The sequence below is a fragment of the Magnolia sinica genome, chromosome 14, assembly GCF_029962835.1.
Source record: "Magnolia sinica isolate HGM2019 chromosome 14, MsV1, whole genome shotgun sequence".
Taxonomy (NCBI): domain Eukaryota; kingdom Viridiplantae; phylum Streptophyta; class Magnoliopsida; order Magnoliales; family Magnoliaceae; genus Magnolia; species Magnolia sinica.
The window spans coordinates 533,284-545,299 of NC_080586.1; the positions used below are offsets into that span (position 1 = coordinate 533,284).

The window sequence follows — 12,016 nt, forward strand, 5'->3', positions numbered from 1 at the left end:
TAAATATGGTATCTACCATGCTCTACTTGCTGATTTTCTCTTGCATTTAACTAATAAAAAAGCATTGGTTTTATTCATGAATATATATTTTTTCACAATAATACCTTTTTTTTTTTTTTTGGTCACTCATGCCTACTGATTTCCATACACACATGCTAAATGATTAATTTGAGAATTAAGATCCTTCACTTGGGTCTGGCCATGTGTTTGAATTCCTGTTGGAAGTTGAACTATACAAAGGGGTGGGCCCTAAGGGATGGTCACAGCATCCAGTGCCCATGTTCCCAGTTTTTCATTTTCCTAAAAGTGATTGTATTCTCACCCTACTCATTTCATTTCTCTCTTTTCCCATATTATCATACAAACTAATCTCATCTTTTACCAGCTTCAGTGTTCTCTCTCAACATTCACACATTATGGAGGGAGAGATGAGACACCCGGCTCTTTGGGTTTTTCAACTGGACGCTTCTCCATCTCAAAACCACCATGTCTGGCATTTTCTTCATCTCCGTGGCTCTCCTTCTTTTCAAGGTCTCTTAGAGCTCTCTTGGCATAGACGGTGAAGGTAACTATAGTAATGATGGCTATAATGAAGGAGATGATGTTGTATACGATCTCCACAGTTGTCATGTGATATGTTCCATATTTCACATCTGCCAAAGTCCTTATCAATCGTCCGCTGCTTCACAGTACAAGAAAGAGAGAAGCCTTAGAGGAAAAAAAGAAAAAGAAAAAGAAGCAGTGTGCACATATCGACCAAATCGCTGTCATATGTAACCTTGATAAATTTAACTGCTTACTTAAATGTTGTTCAAATAAAACCAGTGGTTTTTAGAAGTAGGGGTTTGTAACAAACTTGAAAAATCATAGAATCATAGAAAAGTAAAAGTTTTCTTTTTATTGTTTTCATAACAGATCCTTGGATATAAATACAAAATACAATATTGACATTAGTAGTTGAGGAAATAAAATATACTAAGATTCAGTCTTAAATAAACAATAAAAATAAAAAGTGAGGTTTCCTGGTCACATGGACCTTTGCCTATCTGTGAAAAATTCCAGAGCTTGTCTATTTTAATTTGCCACTGAATCAGAAAAGCAGCTAATATCATCATTTGAAATTCAAAGACTCTGACCTGTAGATGTAGAGAAAAGCTTCCGGCACCATTCCGGCAATTGACCCACACATGTACGGTCCAAATTTCATGTTTGTTACCACTATGGCATAGTTGAAAATTGTGTAGGGAAATGGTGACACTCGGAAGAGTGCCACCACTTGAAACTGATGGAACCAGCTTCCTTCTCCTGCCAGCCTAATTACATTCGCTTTCTGGGGCCATCTATTCAACCATCTCTGGAAATGCAATTGCAACAGGAAGAAAATAAGAGAGGAAATCAGTAACAAATGACAATCACTGTTCAAACTAGATTAATGTTGCAGTTGAAAAGCAGAGAGGCCTCACATGAATATGGTCACTAAAAAGTAACCCAATTAAATATGGCAATGCCATACCAATGGTAGTCCCGACCATGATGATCACAAATCCAAGACCATACCCAAAAATCATTCCTGCCAACCACATGGAGGGTCCAGAAGGAAGCAAGATCACCGGAAACAAGGCCAAAGAGGCGACAAGTATGAGAGCGAGAGCGGGCCGTCCAAATGCAGTTGCTTCCCATCGCATGATTGGCATTAGAATCTACAGAAGGAGAAGAAGGGTCAAGCACTCACAAAAAGACGTCTATAAATGCTAGAGCAATGAAATTTCATATCATGTGTCACTATGTTACAAGGACACACCATGTAGTAAAGAACTCCCCTGCCAAATGCACATTGACACAGCACTAACAAAATCAACCTCTTTTTACTTGCTTTTGGTGTTATGATACTTTTTTTCTGAGTTGTAATGCATATCTGTTAATCTAAATCTGTGTTTTATACTGTTTATTTGATGAATGCATGTTTTAAATCTTATGCTTTTATGAAATATTACGTATGTGATTAGGCTGGGTCCAATACAAGCTTTGTATGTTAAGCTATGGTACAAAATGCACCTTAGTTCATCTAAAAGGGCATTTAAGTGTGTCTGAGTACATGATGTAACCGTGCCTAAGCTAAGCGCAATGCACTTACATGCAGTTGGATGCATCTTGTATGTTAACATACAAAGCTTTGTATTGGATCTGACCTCGTATAAGGTAATATGTTTAAATAATCATATACATGAAAGTGTCAGCATCTTCCATCAAGGGATCATGGAATTTGACAGTTGATGTCTACATCAAACAATGAAGACATGTACATCTGTTTCTGAGTTACGTGTTTCACTTGCTTAAAACCACCAATGTGCAGTGTGCTGCATCGGCCGATGCGGGGATAAGCCCAGGCAAGCAACAACCACTGCAAGGAAGAAATCATGACTTCTCATGGAGTCTCGCCGTGCCTTAGAATTTGGAGGTTGCGAACATTATTTAAAAGTAAATGACCATGCTCAATACAGGGTTGCAGGTTATAACTATTTACATTTTTGTTTTTCAAACTTGTGTTGTAGGAACACCATTAATAACAATATGCAATAAATTTCTGATGGGACACATTTTCTTTAATAGGCAATCGTAAACAAGGGTTGATGCTTGGATTACTTTACCATATTAAAAAAAGTTGCTCTGTTGAAAAAAAAAAAAGAGTTAAAGAACTTCAGCAGGACCATGAGATCAATCTTGTGGTTTCTAACTGCAACTAGGCCAGCCAGTGAAAACAACTCCAACTAGATGGCCATGGAGAGGGGTTTGTGGAGTGAGCATGCCTCATTTACATAATGAATAGTTGTTTTCTTCCTTTTCTTCTGTGGAAGTAAAGAAAACTGCATTAAAGTGTTTCTGAACAACAAAAAGGAGTGGGAAACCCCAGCTAGCACTAGATAGCAAATAGGACCATTGGCTCTCAGCTCCAAAGAGGCGAACGAAATGTTTGGCCTGCTAGATAGGGATCCAATGCCCGATGTTAAGAACCATCATATTACCAAGTACTGTTCTTAGGGGGGATGCATGAACGTGGACTATGCAATCCTAAGAGATTCCCTCAACACCGAGGCAGTCGCATGAGTCTCGCGGATACCTTGGGCAGGACCTGAGAAAGCTGCCACAGTGGTGCCCTCGGGATCCGACAACAGATCCCCAATTCCAGCTTTGCCAAATTCCTTGTTCCAAAAGCCTCTAATTCTAAAAGAATGGGCCTTTCAGCATTTTAGGTTATCTAAGGTTGCCTTGTCTAACATTAGGGGTCATGCCTAACACTGTACATGAAGTTCGCATCTGCCTTTCAACAAGAAAAGTTTGATGCCAATGTGCAAGTGCAAAAGCACAATACAGAGGGATTCACTCCCAAACTAGAAGGAAAAAAAAAATTATACAAGTATGGATAAGAGGGAGTAAAAGAGGAAAACAAGATAGTGTTGAGGAGTAACAAGGATAGGAAATACCTTTTCAAGAAAAAATGGGATTCCCCATTTCACAAAAATGAGAAGGAACACAATTGAAAACATGCACCACAACAAGGTCTTCATCCACCAGATGAAAGATTTATGTCGTTTTGTTGCCCGAGCCCGTATTACATCAACTTCGGCTACTATCGGTTCATCAGACATAAACAGCCTGACAGACTCACTGTCTTCCTTCATAAGTTGCTCAGAGTTGTCACCATGCTCTCGTAACTCCTTGGATGGAGTTGACATCTTTATTGCACTCGCACAAGATCTAGCTATTTGACATCAAAACTATCAGACAAGCAATCAAAGTAGGAAACACGCAGCATGCATAAAAAGAACAAGGTTAAGAGTCTAGAACAAGAATACTGATAATTGAAAACCATCTTTTGACAGACAAGAAAATTGCGGATGTTAGCAGTAGCAATGTAACATGGCACCTCAAGCCTGCAAATCCTGAAAATGCAGCATTTAATCCCAGGAAGCATGGCTCATCGATACATATTGCTCAATGGGGCAAACCTTAATTACAAGCTAATTGTCAAACACCTTACTTGTGATGACCATACAATAAAAGAGAGTCCATACACCTGTTTGGATTTGGGAAAAGTAGCCTTGTGACTAGCATACCATGGCATGCTGTCAGGGCTAGCTGGTCATGAACTTGCTGTTGCTAACTAGTTGTTCTGTCCCTAGTTTTGTCAAAGACCCTGGAACACGGACATGATTGATGATGGCACATGTGGGGAATTTAAGGATGGGTTGGTGGCACATTTACACGTGCACATTGACATACGTGCCACATTTTTAGTGCTTAAAGATCAATGGTGGCACCGATGTTGTCAAAATCCTACGATTAACTATTTACAATTGAGTCAAATCTTAAGCAAAACAATTTGAACCCCACTTTCGAGTCCCTTTTTATATGAATCCTACGATTTTATTATTTGAATCTTACAATTTATGATTCAAATCCCAATTTACGATTCAAATTATACTTTTTTTCTTCTATTTTAAGCTTCGATTAGCTTTCATTTTATGTTTTTAAATTGGTGGAGGCTTTAAGAATCATTTAGAAATAGCCTTTATGAAAAAAAATTTTAAAAAATAAAAAATAAATAAAAAAACAAAAACAAAAAGAATCCTATAGAAAATGTACACCATTTTATTTTGTTTTTTAAAGAGATTAAATGTATATATACTCTTCAATGTTAAATCATGGAGCTTTTTTTTCTTTTCTTTTTTTCTAATGATTTCTTATTTCTTAATTGGTCGAAACACCAAATTGATGTATGACTTATCTGGAATGTTTTTATGGATGGTTGCAATCATGTTGACTTATATGTCTTGTGGAATGATGGTTAGAAATCAAAATATCTTTTTCCGTCGGTCTACAAAATCAAATGTTGTTTTTCGTGTGATTTTACATTCAAGAATGGTAACAAGGACACAAATTATTAAAGGATCCTTGTATGTTTTTTAAGAAACATTTCTTGAAAGACAAAAAAGAAAAGAAAAGGAAAGATGAAGAATCCTTTAACACTATCATACAATGTCGTTAAAACGATCGCACAATCGTATAATGCCATCCATATGGCATATGCGATGGTCACACGTGCCATATGGATAGTATGTGATTGCATATCGCATAAAGCGATCGCATACTTTCCATTTTATTTTTTTCCAAATTTTTTTCTTTTTTTCAAAAAAAAAAAAAGTGCGTTCGCATAAGCAATTAGGCATAAGCAATCGCACAGGATTGCTTATGCCTTTGACAACATTGCTATCATGGCATAGTATAGCTTGGTGAATATTGATGTCAAAAGGATGATTGCCGAGTTTTTAATTTTTTCTGATTTATTTATATTTTTAATATTTTTAAGAAAATCATTAAGAAAATCATTAAAAAAATCTCACGATTTACGATACGATTTGTGATTCCATAGGATTTAATCCCTATTATGATTTGTTATATGATAATGATTTGACAACATTGGGTGGCACATATGCACATGTGGATGCTTTACCTAGAACAATGGCATATGTGGTACATTGGAACACGTCATGCATGTGCACAGATAAGTGTGATCCTCATGCGCAATGACACTATAAAGTGTCATTGACAATGACAAGTGGTTCCACCTCTCCACCAAAGACACCCAAGCCATGGTCTAATGGTTGTATATCCATGACTACCTGTCGAAAAGTGCATCGGATCTTTTGAATTAGGGGTTTGAAATATTTTACCTTTCTTTTTACTATAATATTCTCGAGTGTTCAAATAAGATCGAGTAATAAATTCAAGAAAGAATAATTGGCGAGCCTGCTGATTTATATGTTGATAGAAATGGCATCCTAGGATTTTGTGAAGCTATATTTTCTGATGCCTCATGGCTCCTTGGTCCCTGCATAATTGGATTCAACCATGAGCCCTAATCTTTGAACTGAAAGTCTAATAAAATTCAAAACCCTAAGTTGCATCTTCCATCCCACATATACATATAGTCGTTGACATGGCAGCACAAAAATGCAGTCCTGGACAGCTCGCACTCCCTCTGAAGGAATTCTCTGTGTCCGTCCACTATTTTTTCTTAGACAGGCCCTCATGACTTAGCTCAGCGCTTCCTCATTTTGGCACATTCCTTTTCTTTAGAACTGCCACTCTTATCTTTCTTCTAGGTACTTTGTAGTGTAAGAAATTAAGAATTTTAACATGGACTCTTTTGAACAAAGCAGAGACTGCAGCTACTTCCAGCCTTGTCAACCCAATGATCATAACCAAACTTACTGAAATGATGATGTGTAATTTTGATCACTTCTCGACTGGTGGAGAAGAAGTACGACTAAATGGATTCCTAGGAGACAGTTGAGTATCTCCGAAAACCCAAAATCTCCACAGAAATTCACTGAGTTGAGTTACCATTCAATCACAGCCTCTATTGTCTCAAATCCAAAAATTCCACTCCGACAAATTCTCCACGATCCTCGCACTTAGAAACAAGCATACATCTCTATATAAGTTTGAAGAAGAGGCTTAACACTTGAGGATTTCAGAGTTTGCAGTGAAAATCAATCCCGACAGCCCTTTCTAAGTTCTCTATTTGCCGCTTAAATCTGGCTTAACAGCCTAAGTCTTTCCCATGTACTCAAATTTAACAGCCTAAGTCTTTCCCATGTACTCAAAATTTTCCAACTGAAGAATAAGGGAAGAGGCATCTCGTTCCATGCGTTTTCCCAATGTCATGAGCCATTTTCAGATCTCACCAGCACTTGCTCAATTCACCAATGGTTTTCCATACTCGATTCAAACGGGTACCCAAACGGGAGCATAATACACATCTCCTTTCTTATCCAAATCATTATCTTGTACTTTTGGGAGTAAGTTATTTATTTTACTGAGATAATTATGTTGGGTTCTAACATGGGACTTGTGTCTTTTTTATCCCCACACCATCATCATCATCAGAATTCAGAAGTTATATGCCAAACCCAGCAGTCGATTAGTAAATAATTAGCAAAGAAAAGCGCAAGAAGAGTACAAATCTCGCTTAAATGCATCTGGGCACCGTGTGCAGGAATTCCAACATACCGAAAAGTTGGTGAGGGTAAGAATTCTCAAGTAAAGCACCAAAAGCATGGTGTAATCACAGTACTTAAAAATTCTTCAACCTCAAAGATCTACAAAGAATGTTATATTTGGTGTGAGAATTTCATGGACGGCCGTAATCGAATAATCCGTTCTAAGCCTAGAACCGTCTTCCACCTCTCAATACCAAAATCTTTTACTAGTTGCTTCCTTCTAATGCTTAAATTCGAAGACCTCTGGTATTTTTCAGCCAAAAATCGTACTAAAACTGCAGAAAATCCAGATGGGGCCCTGAGAATTGAGAAATTTAGAAAGGAAAATGCCTCCGTTCAGAAATAAAAGTGGGTTTGGATCATGTTAGATGCCCAGAAACATGGAAGACGAGAAAATTAAAGAAAATCCATTTGCAGATGTACTCTGAAATTTTAAGGGGGAAATACCCAAAAGTACTTCAAAAAATAAAATTCTGTAAGAAATTAAAAGGGAAAACAGAAGAGAATGTTACCTTTCCCAAAATTTGTGAGAAATCCTGAAGAAGAGCCAGCCAAAGGCTTGAGAGAGAGAGAGAGAGAGAGAGAGAGAGGGCTGTTTGGTAAGGGAAAGTTGGAAACAGATTAAAGAAAGCTTTAAACGAGCATCTGTCAATTGAACGTTGCCAGCTTAAACAAGAAGCCAGAGAAACGTCGGGACGGCGCTGCCCCTTCTACGCGTTGTCATAAGGAGGGCATGCCTACAACAATCCGGGCACCATATCTGCATCGGATCTAAACCGTCCATCAGGTGCATCGCTACATTTTAACCATGGATCCTCAAAAAAATATTCTAATACAAGACTAGGTGGCTGCACCATAGGGAACGGTGGAAAATCAAATATAAAGACTCTAAATTCACTTTTTGTGGCCCAATGAGTCTTGGAATGTCCCTTATTTTTTTGCATTTACTCATTCTTGTGTGGCACATCAGATGAGTGGATCAGACTATGATGTATCCAGCACACAATTTAGACGATTTTAATGTTGAGACTTCCCATATCAACCATTCCGTATGGTGTGGCCCACCTGAGATTTGAATCCTCCTCATTTAATCCCAAACACAGGGTGGTTCACCTGATGGACGGGTTGGATCTCATCTACATGGAGTCTTCCATCGACTTCAGTGAATAGGCGTGCCCCCAAATGACTCTGCATATGCGCACGCAAGCGTTTTACTTTTTCTTTTGCCCTCATCCAAATAACCTAGATATAGTTATTTGTTACTCTGGCGGTGTATGATGCTTTATACACAGGCATTTAGAAACTGTAGATACCCCATGTATTAACTCGATCAAACCAGCTAAACTGTGGAACCCACTGTATTTAATTCACTGTACCAATATTGGATTGGTTAAGCAACCCTATCCTCTACCAGGAGACATTCTTTTTTATTAAAACGCTAGCTATATATATTTGTGTGTGTGGGGACAGCTAACGATCAAATAATCCTAATTTTTTGGTGCATCATATAAATTGAGATATATTATTTAGACAGTTAAATTTTAAATTACCTGTACACCACGTATGCAATTTTTAAAGGCATGCGTAGAATCCATCATTGTGTAAGTTTCTCTTACTCTTATTTCAAGGCATTAGCTGGCTATATCTCTCCACAAATTGGGATTAGTAGTGCAATCCCATTTAATACAACTTAATATCACTCGCCAAACAGGCCCTTAAAAGGGTGGGGATTTAAATATGGATAAACAAGTGGGCACACTCCACTACTTTCACTGGGCCACATATCCCTAATTGGATGATTTTGAAACATCTTTGTTTCCTCCATGAAGCTGGTGATGAGTGGATTGGCCTGATTTTTTAGCCAGGTGATCTCTTTGGTTTTGGCTATCCCTTGACAGATTGGTAATGATGCCTTAGCCATTGCAATTTAGTGGTCCAACTTTTTTTTAAATGTGGATGACTTTTAGTAACAGCCTGACTTGGGGTCACTCATCTGATAAACATGTTGGATATTCTGAATACATCAAGTGGGCCCCATGTATGTAATTATTATTTAATATGGACATTTAGAACTCCTTTCCTTGAAGGATTTGTTAGTATCACATCATCTTAAAAATGGTGGTAACTCTTCAGTTGACATAGTATAGTTGTATATGATTTAGATACAAACTGTTGAGTGTATGTAAAAAAAATAAAGAAGATGATAATGCCGACCACCTAAATTTTTTAAACCGCTTCAAAGTTGAACGAACCATCTAATATTTTTATGTTTAACGATCCATTTGATAGCCGATTATTGAATGGTTAGGATTTCTTGATGGATAATCCTCATCATGTTAGATAAATAACACAATTTGGCAACATCAACATGCTTAGCTTAAATTGGACAGTTCAATCTGTGTATGCCATATTAAATGAATCATATAACAATTCACCTTTGACTTTTACCTAAATATTGGATTAGATGACATATATTGGATGGATCAAAAGAAAAGTAATCCATGTCCAACCTATCATGAATCATATATAGGTTGGAATTGTTAAGCTAAATGGAGTTTAAGGTCTAGGATCTATCTAAAGTGGGTCCATCAAATTGAACGGCTTAATTTCCATATCCCTCAACATATGATAAGTCTCCAATTTCTTGTCGCTTGTATACTGAGTAACTCTTTCTTTTTTACTTGCCTAGTTGGGTAGAGCAAAATACGGTCTTTGAAAAAGTTTGTTAAGAATGTCAGGTTTTTATTTTTATTTTATTTTTTAATTTTATTTCCAGGCCTGTACCCTAAAATAATATGTCAGAATAGATTGACAGTGTAGATAAAACCCATCATACATCATGGTGGTCCCAGGATGTCCCTGTCGAGCAGGGGTTGAACCCAATCCGCGTCCCGACCCCTTTTGAGGACAACAATAAATGAGAGAGGGATGTATTTTCAACCATCCACTCAATATCTCCCGCAGAGTCGGTGGTGGGGAAAGTGCTCTCATTTCGAGGGCTGAAATATCCCATCCCCCCTGCGTTTCCAAAAGTATGACCAAGCTTACTGTTACTGTGTTTTGTAGCCACCTTAATATAAAGTTGTATTATTACCTAAAGATAAATGAAAAACAGGGTTCATACACTGTAGATTCTGATTTGATGTGTATCTTAATCTTCTATATATATTTTTTTTAAAGAAAAAAATCTTTAAAAAATAAAATAGAGAAGGGTATATACAGCAATGAGAGTGAGTGCTTATATCAATTCCGATTATGAAAACTTGTAATTAATTTGAGGGTGAAATGGTTGGTAGGTGGTTGTACCGAATTGGCTACTGCCCCTCACACTTGTTTGGTTGAAAAGATAGAATGTACCTGACAAATGATTTCATCCAAATCACACTCAAATTCTCTTTTGGCAAACATCTTTGTCATTTGTGAAGTTAGGGTCATGACTTAATTATCAATGCACATCCTAAAGGTTAAACAAGACCCACCCAAAATCCTGACCACTCATCAGTGGTTCAAGATAAAATAATCATGGCCCTAAACTAAGGATGGCCTTTGGTTTCATCAAATATCCCTCAATTGAGACTAAAAGATGGTATGTATGACAGTTCACCTTAAACATTTTCATGTGAATATTTCTACTCTCATGAGGGCTTTCTTGATGGTGAAAAACAAAACATAAAAAGGAAAAAGTCATGAGGGCATTCTCGTACTTTTACCTCCAATATGGCCGCACACGCCACCACTCGGTATGGAAGGTGTCCCGCTGCTGACCGTTGGGATGAAAACGCGTCACCAGCTCTGTCGTGACTGGGACTTGACTCGCGAGTGAGATTGAGAAAGGGCTTCGCGTTGCACGTGCCAAATTGAAATATATGTGGGGAATCCGAGACGTTCATCAGCTGGAAATCATGAGTTCACATGCTGGTGGTTAATAGAGAACGATTGATGGTTCTTTGTCATCTGATTTTTTAAGGCAGTTTTTCTCTAAGATGGACCCAACTTGATCAATGATCCGTAACTCACACACGTATGATAAACGTGTCTGTGTGAGCCAAGGATCCTTCCCTTTCCTTGCCATTTCTGCGTCCTGATGATTTTGGTTCGATCAGATCGCGTCCACAAAAGAAGTCATCAGAACCATCCACGAACCAGATTCGAGCAAAAAAATTCAAATACAACGAAAATAATAATATTTGAAGCTTGCATAGAAATATCCGATTTTTAAGTTGGCTGAGATCCGCGTTCCTTTGTTTTTAAAGTGGATGATGTATCACGTGGAATTAATAAAAGCTTTGATAGTTATTATTTAATGATTGTACACGTGTCATGCAAATAATTTAATCTAAACCGTTCAAATTATGCCTATCAGGCAGCTAAAATTATTTGACTATCAGATTGGTGGACATTTATTAGACGGTTAAAATTGAAAAATATATTATGGTCCTACTCAACAAGCGAGTGTCCACACATCAGGGATTAGGTTGTTTAGTGAATATGAGGTTTTGACTGTAACATAGAGACAGTGGATTCCACCATTGAGTCGGTTTAATTTGATTTAATATATGCCATTGGTACCATTTTCAAGTGCCTGTGTAGCAACTATTGTACTCAAGCAGAGTATCTAATATCTCCCCAACGAAATTTGAAAATAAAAAATAAAAATAAAATCTAGAAGTGTTTGACTTTGACTGCATTATTATGACGGTCATATGCAACCAGCCTTCACAACTCACAAACCATGAATAGTTAAATCAACGATCTAAATTCTACATTCGGATCAGCCTACCCTTCTAGATTCGTAACTTTGGATGAACCTTGGATGGGCCCAAACCCGAAATGAACATCTCTAACCCCAACTCCAGTCTGGTTGGGGTCAGGCTCACGTTGGGTTGGGCTTAGGCCAGAAATCCTCAACTGGTACTTGATGGACCCCACCCAATTTCAACAATCTGGGTCTA

At 37.7% G+C, this 12,016-nt stretch overlaps 1 protein-coding gene across 3 annotated transcripts; it reads right to left on the reverse strand.

Annotated features, from left to right (window-relative positions):
- Positions 1-163: 163 nt before the first annotated feature.
- Positions 164-7,812, reverse strand: LOC131225240 (uncharacterized). Of its 3 annotated transcripts, none has more exons than XM_058220730.1 (5): positions 7,577-7,812; positions 3,483-3,776; positions 1,464-1,700; positions 1,137-1,354; positions 164-679 (listed from the first exon to the last, which is right to left on the reverse strand). In XM_058220730.1, exons 2-5 carry the CDS (start codon positions 3,732-3,734, stop codon positions 415-417), a joined length of 972 nt encoding a protein of 323 aa, XP_058076713.1. In that variant the 5' UTR covers positions 3,735-3,776; positions 7,577-7,812; the 3' UTR covers positions 164-414. The 3 variants fall into 3 exon arrangements, with proteins under 3 accessions (XP_058076713.1, XP_058076712.1, XP_058076711.1); XM_058220729.1 differs by having other exon boundaries at positions 3,483-3,756; positions 7,577-7,811; XM_058220728.1 differs by having other exon boundaries at positions 3,483-3,760; positions 7,577-7,811.
- Between the last annotated feature and the right edge of the window lie 4,204 nt (positions 7,813-12,016).

What these genes read in the sequence shown, in the direction of transcription:
- LOC131225240 (XM_058220730.1), bottom strand. Translation starts at nt 3,734, where the DNA reads ATGTCAACTCCATCCAAGGAGTTACGAGAGCATGGTGACAACTCTGAG. An exon ending in TTTTTAGTGACCATATTCAT is followed by an intron (nt 1,355 to 1,463) that starts GTGAGGCCTCTC and finishes TTGCATTTCCAG; the next exon opens with AGATGGTTGAATAGATGGCC. An exon ending in GCTTTTCTCTACATCTACAG is followed by an intron (nt 680 to 1,136) that starts GTCAGAGTCTTT and finishes ACTGTGAAGCAG; the next exon opens with CGGACGATTGATAAGGACTT.